The following is a 12,651-nucleotide window of genomic DNA, read 5'->3' as shown; positions in this document are numbered from 1 at the left end:
GGCAAATTTAAATTTTCGCTAGTGCTGTGGCGCTGCAATCTTTGGCTATATCTTGGGCTACTCCAATATTTTTTATGTTTGTGTATGTGTTTTAGCTGGCAGCATTGTCACTTTTGTGTGGTGTTTTTCTGAGGACTGTGTATCATGCTGAATCGAACGTTTTTGATACTAGTTAACTTCTAAAGTATAAATTTTTTTTGTTTTTTATATTTTTAAATATATTTATTTTGTTTGTAAACAATAAAGAAATAATTTTTAACGATACAATAGCCACGATTATTATTTTTAAAAGTTTACATTAAGCTTAACATCGACGAAAATTCAACGCGAAGCGACACGCAACGGAGAAAAATTTCAACACGGGATAGGTTAATATATTTTTTCGTACATAATCGGTTATCCGAAAAATAAGTTATCCGAACAACCCCAGTCCCCAATTGATTCGGATAAACGACGCTCTACTGTAATTATATTTTAGCTCATTTGTGGTACAGTGCGGTGGCAGGCCGGATGAACTGGCCTGGTTTGCGGGCCGTAGTTTGGTGACCCCTGCTCTAGAAGATTCTTCAATGCCGAATGAACAATAAGAAGAAGAAGAAATACAGTTTTTTGGCGGATTTTTGCTTTTTTTCAATTGATTATATTTCGACAACTTTATTTAAAAATCTGAAATTTTGCACACTACCTAAGAAAGCAATTATCTAATTGTTTTTTGGAGGAGATGTTCAGAATTACTTTAAGCGTTTGGGGGCGGAAAAATCAACTCTTTCTATATACCGTGTATACAGTTAGTCAGTGACTTTTTACTTGGCGCGGAATCTCTGCCATGACTCTCTATAAGTCAGACACTAGTTAGTACGATTGCTGAAATTATGCTTAAAAGTTAAGGATTTGCAGAAGTCTATTATAAACGTCCCTTAGTTATAAAATTCCTGTTCACAAAATACCACAAAATTCAGAATAAAATTATCTATACTAATATTATAAAGAGGTAATGTTTGTATGTATGTATGTATGTAAGTTTGTTTGCAGCAGGTAATCTCCGAAACTACTCATCCGATTTCAAAAATTCTTTCGCCAATATTTAGAATGGAACCTCGGGGTGGACATAAGCTGTATATTATTCCGTTAAATATTCATATAAATTAAAAGATATCATCTAGGTTAAGGCTTTTATGTCCAACAGATGACGCTACGAGTACGACGCCCTGAGTTTGCTTTTCTGCGAGGCATTACGCTTTTCTGTGAAAATGAACTAAAGCAGATCATTTTCTATTTATATAAATAAAAATGTAATGTTCGTTTGTTCCTACCGATTCCTTTGAAATTTTAACACAACGTTGCATTCGAATGCGCACGTGTTTTTATATAATATAGAGGAGATCGGGGCAACTTCGGCATGCGGGGCAAGTTTGTCAAGCGCTTTTTTTAAAAAACAAATTAAAAGAAGACTTTGGTTATAGGTTAGGCAGTTGAGTTTTATTGGNTTTATATAAATAAAAATGTAATGTTCGTTTGTTCCTACCGATTCCTTTGAAATTTTAACACAACGCTGCATTCGAATGCGCACGTGTTTTTATATAATATACGTGTTGAAATCCCCCCCACTGGGGAGATGGTTAGGATTAAGGCTTACCGTAAAGATCTCTGCTTCTATTTATACTATTTTAGATGCGGTTTTTTGCGTTTTTGATTGCGTTTTAATAGGGTACGTCAACAGAATGTAAACTAAGAAGAAATTTTTCGAAAAATTTCCTCCCCCCCACGGGAAGTGTTATAAATTTATAATAGATACATTTTGAGCCACAACAACGCGTGGCGGGGTCTGCTAGTACAATATAAAAAAGCNACACTGAAAAGCGACAACACTGCACTAGTTCACACTACAATCAGTGTTGCCGAATCATTGTCTCCCTGCACCAGAAGTGACACAAAGAGCAACTCACGAAACCTATGACACAAAGTTTGCCATTTTCAAACTCTCAGAAATTATTTTCAATATTTTTCATTAAAATCTCACGACCCCAAGATTTCGCTAAGCGACCCATAGTTTAAGAAGCCCTGCTCTAGATGGAGGAGGATCTCGGAGGTATCAGAGCGAGGGGCAACTCTGTGAGGACGAACTTCTGGTGCAAGGATTTCTCTTGCAAACGATGAGCAAACGAACTCTCCTGGATGAACCAACCCTTGTTGTCATCAGTCCTTGTCTTTTATTGGAGATCCTCCCTCTTTTCATCCTGGCCCTTTTTTGTCAATGTTGCAGTGCTTATATCCAATAACAAGTTCTTGGTGACACATTCGATGCCTCATCTTGAAAGGGAAGTGACTCCACAGAGGGATAAAATCATATCCTTTACACTTTTAACAATCATGGGAAAAATTATAGCAAGTTTTAATTAATTTTTCTTTTCAAGTCAATCTCTCACTATTAATCTTATTTTGACACATATATTAAAGTATGAAAGACCAGATATGAATTAGATGAAGATAGAATATGATTGCTTATTGAAAACTCTGCAGAATATTTATATGCTAAATGTATGATTCCATATTAATACATTTATAATTGGGTCTTCCAAAATTTCTATAAAAATTATTTTGCATGAAAGATAGAATTTTCATCATTTATATCAATTAATATGATTCCATGATAATTTACTATGTAACAGTTCTTTAGACAGTAATTCTCTGTTTAATGTTATAAAGTCCAATCACCATTTTATAAAAACAATTTTATGTAAACCTGATTTACTTTATACCAGTTTATTGACCTAGTTCATTGTAGACGATATTATGGTAAGATACCAGCTTTTGCTCTGAGGGATATGGCTGAAATTCTGAGTTCATGATTTTTTGTGAATTATACAGATTTTAGTCATTTACTATTCTTCATTCATACTGTCATATGTGAACTACAATGATACTTTTATGGTTCTTGGCCTATAAGTAATGACTAAAATTGAGGCTGTGAGACAACACAATTCAAAGGGGTCTGGGTCATAATCCTGAATGTTGAAAATCCCAAAACACCTAAAACATCAGTTTTCGATGAGAAATTTGTTGTCCATATATGAGTGCATGTGGAATGGATTTCCGCATATGCAAAACAATGTAGATGCAAGGTCCAGAAGATGGAAAAAAATTTAATGGGGAATGCTCACATTGTTATATATTGAATCATTGAAGAATTTTAAAAAGAGGAATGTCTTGTAGAAAATGAATATGCATGCCCTAAATGGGAAAAAAAGCAGATATTTATCACAAAACAAGACTTCAAAATGTACTTAATGATCGTGAAACTTGGGCAACTTTTGTGGACTACCTTCATGAAATTGCCCGTAATCTTCCCAATGTAATATGCTTTTGTGTGGTTTTTTTATTTTCTTCCCTATTATTTAAAATTTTCATTATTGATTTTTATTATTTATAATTCTATATATTTGATTTTAGGTAATATGTATTAATGTAATAATAGTCAATATGTATGTGTTATATAAAATACAAACATATTGACTATTACTGTTATCAAATATTTTATTATGTAAAAGAAGCTACGAAGTGTTCTATCACATGTTTCTCAAATAAATTTCGTTTAAATATGTAAATAAATGTCTTTTAAAGATTTATTTTTTTTTTCCAGAATCATAATATTAAGATTTTAATTTTTAGTATTGGGATTTTTTGGGGGGTTTGAGGTTTGGACCTTTTGGGATTACAGCTTTCAGGATCATGATTGGCCTTGAATTCAAGGTATGTTAGGGTCTTGCATACACAATATTTAATACTGAAGATTTGTTAATCTTCAAATGGAGCATTATCAGTATTATTTTCACAGTGCCAAATGCATTATTTAAACTACATTTCAAGACAATATTGTATAGTAAATAGTATTCCTAACAGAATGATTGAAATAATTACTGTTTTATTTTTCCAGTTCAAGATGACTTTATAAAGAAACATGAATTTTTTAAATCACTTACTTTTTTGCATATATAATAATTTCACTGTTTATGATCATTCAAGTATTATTCAGTCATTTCTACGCTGTGCTTCATTTGAAATAAAATACTAGTAAACAATTGTTTATTTTTTCTTTTTACCCTTGTCTTGAGAATCTTTTTATATGACATTTCCTTGTTATATTGCACATATCGAGATGAACCAGATAAGTAAGGCACCAGATGACATGACATGACATAACCAATTAGCTATTTACTTGTTTTGTCTATTTTCGCTCTCTGCGTTGACTTGCTTTATTTGTAGTTGTATTCTATTTATATATTGTGATAGTTTGAGGTCAATGATTAGAATAAGATAATATTTCTTTTCCACTAGAATCTATTTAATTAACCAATTATTTTAAAAATTATTGGCTGAAACAATTTTATGTTTTGAAATAAAAGCATGATATATCCAAAAGAGTGATATAATGAGGTAATTTTGTCTTTTAAAAAAAGCATTAAATGAATAAAAATTGTCTAATAATGGTATAATACATGTGAAAGTTGTAATAACCAAAAGTAATATTTTTTTGGCAAATTAGATAGTAGACTCATTAATTCTTATTCAGAGGGATGATCTTAAACAGTTCAAATTAAAAGGAGACCATTTCTAGATGCTACACAAAAAAGAAAAAAGAAAGAAAATATGATTTTAACAACACATTAACACTTTATAGAAAACAGAATAATGTTTAATAAATGAGAAATACAAAACTAAAGATACAGTAGAGCATTCACTGGAATGAAAAAGAAAAACCAAATCCTTTATCTTCAAGTACAGTACATCAACAGCGTGGTTCATTTAATTCTATACTTGTTAGTGCTGTTGGATTTTATTCCACTGGACTCAACCTTGTTGATAATGGCCACTTTGGTTATCAAGTCTAAAGCTCTGTATTGCCCATGAGAAGCCAGGTGAGAAAGCACCACAGAGTGACCATAAACTATTCTAATCATATGCTAAATCATTTGAAATGTTTTAAAATTAATTTATTAATTTTAAATTCAGTTTTTCCATTTCAAAAATGGGAAGACAATGTTAATATGCTAACATGTGCACTCAATTTGAATAAACAGGAGGCAACAATAGAGTTCTAATTATCAAAAATTTTACATTGATTTAAATAGGAATTGGACAGGGACTAGTGTCCAGTTCGAACTAAAAGGAAATTCGAATTATAAGAGTTTGAATTAACAAGAGTTTACCGTATTAATATATTATTGCTATTATAGTAAGTTTTGAAGCTAATTTTATTATCTTAAATGTTTAAGAACTTCTTTATTTAAAAACTTATGATTGATAATAACAACTACTACTGTGTGTTGCAATTTTTTGTATATCATCAATGTAACAAGACATTGAGTTTAGGTAAAACTTTGTTTTGGAAACAATCTGTCAAGAAAAATAAGCCATGTAAACATGTTTCATGAATACACAGTGCAAAAAAACACTATTTTATCATTAAATTTGAAAACTCCAAAATTCATTACACTTTTTCTTCTAATTTTGATTAGGGAGAGTGGGGATAGTTGTGACAGTTTTTACTATTTTCTATATAATGTATATACATTATATTAAAAACTGTCACATATACTAGCTGCACTTTTAAAACAAAATTATATGCATTGTGTACCTTATTGTGTCCCTCATTATATAAGCATAAAACCTTTAATCATGTTTTAAATAGGTATGTTGTGGCAGTTTTGAATGTGTCCCTCATTGCATGTCACAACTAGTTCCAACCTCTGCTTTTTTCTGTCTTTGTAACTCCATCATCATATTGCTACCATAGCATTCTGTAAAACAACGCCCGAAGAACTGTTGTCCACAGATATAAATCAATTTAAACTTATCTCATCGTATGATTGAACAAAACCTACTTAAAACTATCAACCAAATTTTAATTTTTGACCCTAATAACATATTACTTAGTATAACTTCAATGCTATGCAATATTCTTTTTCTAACTTCACATGCAATATTAAGACAGATACATAGAATGTTGCAATGGAGGCATTCAGTATTATCAGCCTCAAGAAAAAGTTATGAGCCTCGTCACTACTTGACTTGGTCACAACTAGTTTCACTCTTTCTATTCTCTAAGTAAGTGTCAAAAGACCAATATAAGTTTTTATTACATTGGTAGAAATTAAGATCTTACTATTCCTAAGTTTTAAGGAGGATAGATAGAAAGTGTTACTTACCTAAGACAGTGCAATACTTAAGGTCAGTTTGAAGATTCCTTAGTTTGACAATGGTTATAAGAATTTTAATGTTTCACGGCAGACAGCAATATAGTCTACCATCAAGCACGTTAACAAGCCAATAAATAATACAAATATCTCGATCTGAGTTTTACGCAATTTTAAATCGTCGCATTTAATTTGAAAAAGTTTTTGTACTATATTGGCGCTGGCCCGTTTACCGACTGCAAATAACAAAAACCGTGCGAATAAAAGTAGTGTTATTTCCCTCGTAACTCCAAACTCAAAGGTTAATTCGTACGGAAATTTGTTCATGAAATATAATCAGTTTGTATTGTACGGTCGTATTTTTTTTATTAATGTTCACATTTAATGGTCTATATGTTTTTGAATTCTTTTTAGCAAGGAGAAAGGGTCTATTTTAAACATAAAAAAATCCATTTCGTCATCGACTGCTAAAGAAATTTGTTTTTGGATAGGATAGAAAATACATGTTAATTATTTTTATTATAACTATACGAAATTAAAGGCGTGAATTATTTCAGGAATTAAACAAACGACAGGCTCAACTAGATCAAGCTCACAACATGCTGCTTCACCATCACGAAATGACTCAAGAATTAGAATATCGCCAGCAACGAGCGGTGCATCAGTTAAAGGAAGAACAAGTGCGAAAACAACATCAAACGGAACTGGCAAACCAGCAGGAATATAATTCCCGTAGAGAAAGAGAATTACGTAAGAAACACGCACTGGAAGTCAAACAACAACCAAAAAGTTTGAAAGTAAGTTACGTCTGTTATTTTAAAAAGAACGGTAAAGATCTGTAATTAATAAATCGATCGAAACTCTAGTACGACGAAGCCCTTACGTAATAATTTAAAAATTCTTCTTGCAGCAAAAAGAATTGCAAATACGTAAACAGTTCCGAGAAACCTGTAAGATTCAGACAAGGCAGTATAAAGCGTGGAAAAATCAAATTTTAGCCTCCACTCCCAAAGAAGATCAGAAAAACGTCATCAAGAAGTTGAAAGAAGAACAGATGCGTAAGCTCGCTATTCTAGGAGAACAGTACGAACAGAGCATCGCAGAAATGCTACAAAAACAATCCGTAAGTATAGGCATTTCCCTCTCTCACAATTTTTAACTTGGATAGCGAACAAACTCGTAACCGTTTGCGTGTTTTCCTACGGAACTTTTAACCAATAATTGAACGTCGGATTTCGGAATACTTCGTTTCTAGATTAACGAAGGTTTAAACGTCCCGTCCGCCTAAAAACGGATAGTCACGCGTCTTTGGAATAGGACTTTGTCGCAATTTTTCTATAACTAATTCCCGGTTGAATTTTTTTCCTTCTCAGATAAGATTAGATGAGTCTCAAGAATTAGAATATCGCCAGCTTAAAGACCAGTTGCAGCAGGAGCTGGAACTCCTGACCGCCTTCCAGAGTAAAATTAAAATGCAGGCCGAAGCTCAACGAAATCGCGAACGTCGCGAATTAGAAGACAGAGTTTCCATGCGCCGGGCTCTGCTGGAACAAAAAGTAAGTACCACAGTTTTTCTTCCGTCTTTTAAAAGTACGAGGCCGTCCGTTATTTAAATTTTTGCATATATCGGACGTGCGATATCCGCGCCGCTAAAGCACAACTGGACGCATTTGGGGATTTTTCCTCTCCGGAGTTGTACGAACGGCAAACGACATTCCTGGAAGTTGGGGAGTTAAGGACGGCAGGGGCCTCTACTGGCTCTCTCCATTATGGTAAAAGTTCTCCCGGTTAATAAAAAGGGGCGCGGGGCCGTCACTTCCAGGCCATTTTCTTCCCGAACAAATACAACTACGTACGCAGTTAGAAATATCATTTCTATACCGTGTTGAGTACTAACGCGGCATTTAAAAAACTATCTACAGAGCACAGTGTGTAAATCTGGCTATCTAGGGGAAAATTTTTTGCGGCAAATATAAAGCATTATTGTTCGTTTTTTGCATAAGTTTTGCTAATAAAATACTAATATGATTAATTGTATAAGTTATTTAAATAATTTTAATTTTCTTTAAATATATTACACACACAAATACAGTATGAATCTGCTAAACTTGCAATCTTTATATGACTAAAAATAAGTAACAGATAAGTAACACACCGCTATTTAATATTGCGTTTAATCCTAATAAAATCTCCATCCTGAAAAGTAATAAGTAAGAAAAGACATTAGCATGCGAGCAAAAAAGAAGGATCGTAAGTGTAAAGTAGAATACGAAAACATTTAGTCGTAATCACTAACCTACACTGCATTCCTCTTATTAGTCAACAGAATTTTCTCGTTCTCTAATAAATTTAGCAATAGGGGGGGGATTCGTTTTTAACGTTTGTTTATACGAGATGCTGCCCAACTGGCCGTAAATGGATTCGAGGTGACGAGAAGTCCGGCCGACCGGTCCAAATTTCCATATCTTCTCGATGTTTTCTAGGTAAATAGTTTCTAAATTGTCTATTACGTTGGTTTCTCGCCTGACGGGCTTCTTCCGAGCGTTGCCCAATTGAGAGAATGCCGGCTTCAGTAACATCCTTTCCGTCAAATAAATTTGTACCTAGGCCGGCGGGCATGGCATACCTTGCGTAGTGTCGGAGGCGTTGGCTTCCTTAATTTAGACTGATGAATTGTTTTTTGTTCTTGTGTTACAATACGAAACTACGATCACTAAGTTTTGGCTCTACTATGGAGAACTTATCACACACTATTGACGCTGCCGGAGTAATCACACGGAAATCGGTAAACACGGGTTAATTTATGACAACGGTATGCATTTCGTATAGGTTGTATGTTCTCTCTTCAGTCCTATTTGTTGATGGATATATGGGCGTCTACAAAAATACAAGCGGTTTTTCGTTAAACATTTGGGTGTTGGATTAAATGCATACCGTGGTCAAATAAAACCGTATCCGTATGATTACTCTGGCAACGTCAATAATGTGGGATAAGTCCTCCGTAGAGCCAAAACTTAGTGATCGTAGTTTCATATTCCTTGATTTAAGTTCTGTGGCTGTATTCGGTTCTTGGCGGGAGGCGTTTTTGTTTTTTGGACTTAAGACCGAGCGTCGAAATGCTTCGTTGGTCGGTCCGGTCCAACGGTGGGACGGCTTTAAATATATCGTGAGGAAATGTAACACTTTTGACCAGCCAAAACGGATAAGTATGGAAGAAGCGTTATCGATGCCCGGCGACTTTTCTCGTTTGCATTTAATTTTTTGGCAAACGTTCCTAATTATAGTATCTATTTTGTGCAGCTTAAAGAAATTTCGAAATTTGCTCTCCCCCTTTCTCGAGGGACGTACAGTACAGTACATAATCCTGGCTCGAGCTTAGAATTCTTTGGATTTCTATCCAGTATGTCGAAAAGGGCCTTACGGAAAATCGAGACATTCTGCAAAAAGGAAGGTTCAATATAATTCTTTTATAATTTTAATAATCATATATTGTAGTCACAAAGCCGAGTTAAACGAAATACTAAACTAAAATCTTAGGTAAGCTTGAAAAAGAACTTTCAGTTCGAACGAAAATTACTCACAAGATCTTTTCGATTGGACGAAACCTAATTTAGAAGAAATATCACCACCGGTAATAAGGAAAACGTGTGTAAATTACGATTCGAACATGCGATAAACTCTGAATGTGGCTAGGGGTGCACACCCGTCGAACCGGCCGGGCGTAGTAAAGTGTCACGTGCAGAGCTACGCGTGCCTACTGCCAGTCGGGTTAAATTTAGAGGCGCACCTCCGCCACTCTTAGCTTTTCGAGGAAAGTTAACTCCGTTCCCGGAGGCTACGGGCATTCTACTATCGAGATATGATATAAATTAACACTCGAGTTGGGTTGAAAAATTGAATTTTTTCACCCGATTGCCAGATTTACACACCGTGCGGCTACCAGAATATTCGGAGGCAATGCAAACGATTCTCCTTTTTACTTTTTCGACTGTTTCGAATACAAAAGAAGGGAAAATGTCAGAGGGCGAAATTGACACGATTCCAAAATCATGCCAACTTCGACCATCTGACATTTTTATAAAACTCCATATTTTGAGACGTCCCAATCCACAAAAATGGAAAAGAAATCCTCGAATATATGCGTGTGTGTTGGCCTCTGTATCGCTTAATATTTCGTGACGAGGTAAATGTTAAGAAACGAAATTTGACACGGTGGCTCCGCATACGAGAGGCACGGGTACTATTAAAGTTTGGTAGTGAAAGATCGCGAGGGGTAGGTCTTAACGAAGATTTTATTCGTTATTAACATTTACACTTTTTCGTAATACTCGTCCCTATCCTCAAAAGCGAGTCTTTTGCCGTTTTATAGTAATTAAAAAAATTATAACAAAATCCGATAACAGATGGCGCCACACGCAATTTTAGTTTTTGCTTAAAAATCAACAGCCAGAAAAGTTGGCAGATTTTTTCTGTTTACGATAACCGAGGGAGCCGTTTCGCTGAGCGTTTGCCGTCCGGACGTTCCACTCGCGCCGTGGGTACGGGGCCAACTTAGCAATTACGACGCTCTCTTTTAAATACGTACATAAATTTTAACGGAAAGATGGGGAGCTCGGACCCGATACATTTAACGACTAAAAGTAAAATAATCGACAGTCCGAAACAAAGAATGTTTTGTTTTCTTGGCCCCGGCGAAAAAGAAAAGGCCAAAGGCGTCCCGGTCGGTAAATGTAAGAAAGCGGAATTGATTTTGTCGGGCCCGAAGAAATGACTAACCGAGGCTTTGTCGCAGATGGAACTGGAGAAGCAGCAGTTCCAGGAGGAGCGAGCCGAGCGCCAGAGACTTCTGATCGACCGCCAGGCCCGGGAGATCGAGGCCTTCGACGAGGAGAGCGCCCGACTGGGTTTCAACGCGGCGGCCATCGCCGAAGCCTCCCAGGAGCCCCTGAGCGAAGACGACATCAGCATCTCGGGAAGTTCGCTCAGCCTGGCCCACAGCAACAGCGCCAGCTCTTTCACCCACACCGCGCTATAGAGGACCCGGGCCCCTGCGTTCTCGGCCTCCGGCTTCTCGGGCCCCGCCCGACGACGTTTCCGCCCGCGGCGCGCGCCCGGCGCCGGCCGTCCCCTCCCGCCGGCGCGGCGGCGCGCGGGCGCCGGAAACGAAAGAATGCGGCATAGAATCTCCGGGCAAAAGTTCCTCCGTCGTCGCGGGCCCGGGGCCCGGCCGGTCCCGCATCCCTCCACGCGCGGGCGGAGAACATCGGCCTAGGTAATCGCCGCGCGGAATAGCCAGTTTAGCCGTTAGGCGTCGCATCTTCCTACCGCCCGGGATCCGGGGCGGAGGGGAGCGGCGGACGGATAGAGTTTCCCGTACTTTTGAAATTCGCATTAAGAAATAGCTTGGAATTTACTCTCGCCCACTTCGTGTTAACACTAAATTAGCAGGTTTTTTAATTATTTTTACCGGCCTCCGAGTCTAGCCTTCTCCCCGCCCGGGCCCGCCACCTTCCGGTCGATTAATCGTATTGTGTAGGATTCGATTAAATGTATTTGTGTCGACGGCCCGAAAATAGAATTATTCGTAAGAAAAACTGTAAATTGGAAGTTTTCATCGAACAGAAGTTATATACATTATGTACTTCCGTGTGTAAATAGCACTGTACAAATAGGCCGGAGTCCACCCGGCTCCGGTCGCCGTGTCGATTGTTCAATAAAAATTTTAAATTGTACCCTTGTGTAATAATAATCGTTGCTTCGAGTCCGTGACTGAAAAATTGTCGTTTTCAAATAAAGTAGATAATTTCAAAACACCATTTGGTTCTTAAATTCGTTTCGGCCCGCCGCGGCAGTTCGGGCCGTAGAAAAGGTTCAAAAAATACTGTCACAGCGTTCTCAATAGACTAAAACACATCAAATCGCCATACCAAATAGTTTTTAATACAATGGAAAATCTTATAACTGCGCACATTAAAAATCAAGTAATACACGATTTAAGCATTTTTACAGTTTTCAAAAATATACTTTTGCTTTATTTTTCGAGGGGCGGCTCAAGGATGGAGCCGCCCCTCGAAAAATAAACGCGTCCCTGCGGTGGTACGCGTCGGTACGGTGCGCGCGTAAATACGCCGTACCGACGCGTCTGTCTCTCCTCCCTCCTCCGAAACTGAAGTTTTAGAGGCGGGAAAGGAACCCCTTGCCTCTAAAACGTTTAACCTCTAAAACGTAGTTTGTGGACTGAAAACATACTTTGAAAGTTTTCATTTCAATTAGTTATTAATTTAAATGACTAAAATTTAAAAATAATCTTATCAACCCATCCTAATCTATACTAATATTATAAAGAGGTAATGTTTGTAAGTATGTAAGTTTGTATGCAGCAGGTAATCTCCGAAACTACTCATCCGATTTCAAAAATTCTTTCACCAATATTTAAAATGGAACTTTAGGGTGGACA

General features: G+C 36.6%; 1 protein-coding gene across 4 annotated transcripts in view; it reads left to right on the top strand.

Annotated features, from left to right (window-relative positions):
• LOC111635176 (serine/threonine-protein kinase Tao-like) overlaps positions 1 to 11,926 on the top strand; it is a 51,696-nt gene extending 39,770 nt beyond the window's left edge. For all 4 annotated transcript variants that reach the window (XM_023380067.1, XM_023380066.1, XM_023380064.1 and 1 more), the window contains exons 18-21: positions 6,752 to 6,991; positions 7,105 to 7,317; positions 7,568 to 7,750; positions 10,987 to 11,926. In XM_023380067.1, the coding sequence (XP_023235835.1) occupies positions 6,752 to 6,991; positions 7,105 to 7,317; positions 7,568 to 7,750; positions 10,987 to 11,229 (879 nt within the window). In that variant the 3' untranslated portion in view covers positions 11,230 to 11,926. The remainder of the gene's footprint in view (positions 1 to 6,751; positions 6,992 to 7,104; positions 7,318 to 7,567; positions 7,751 to 10,986) is intronic.
• The last annotated feature ends 725 nt before the right edge of the window (positions 11,927 to 12,651 follow it).

Source organism: Centruroides sculpturatus, unplaced genomic scaffold (assembly GCF_000671375.1).
Source record: "Centruroides sculpturatus isolate CEXI.00-Female unplaced genomic scaffold, Cexi_2.0 scaffold905, whole genome shotgun sequence".
NCBI lineage: Eukaryota > Metazoa > Arthropoda > Arachnida > Scorpiones > Buthidae > Centruroides > Centruroides sculpturatus.
Note: the sequence above shows the minus strand (reverse complement) of the source record. Positions and strands in the feature narration are given on the sequence as shown.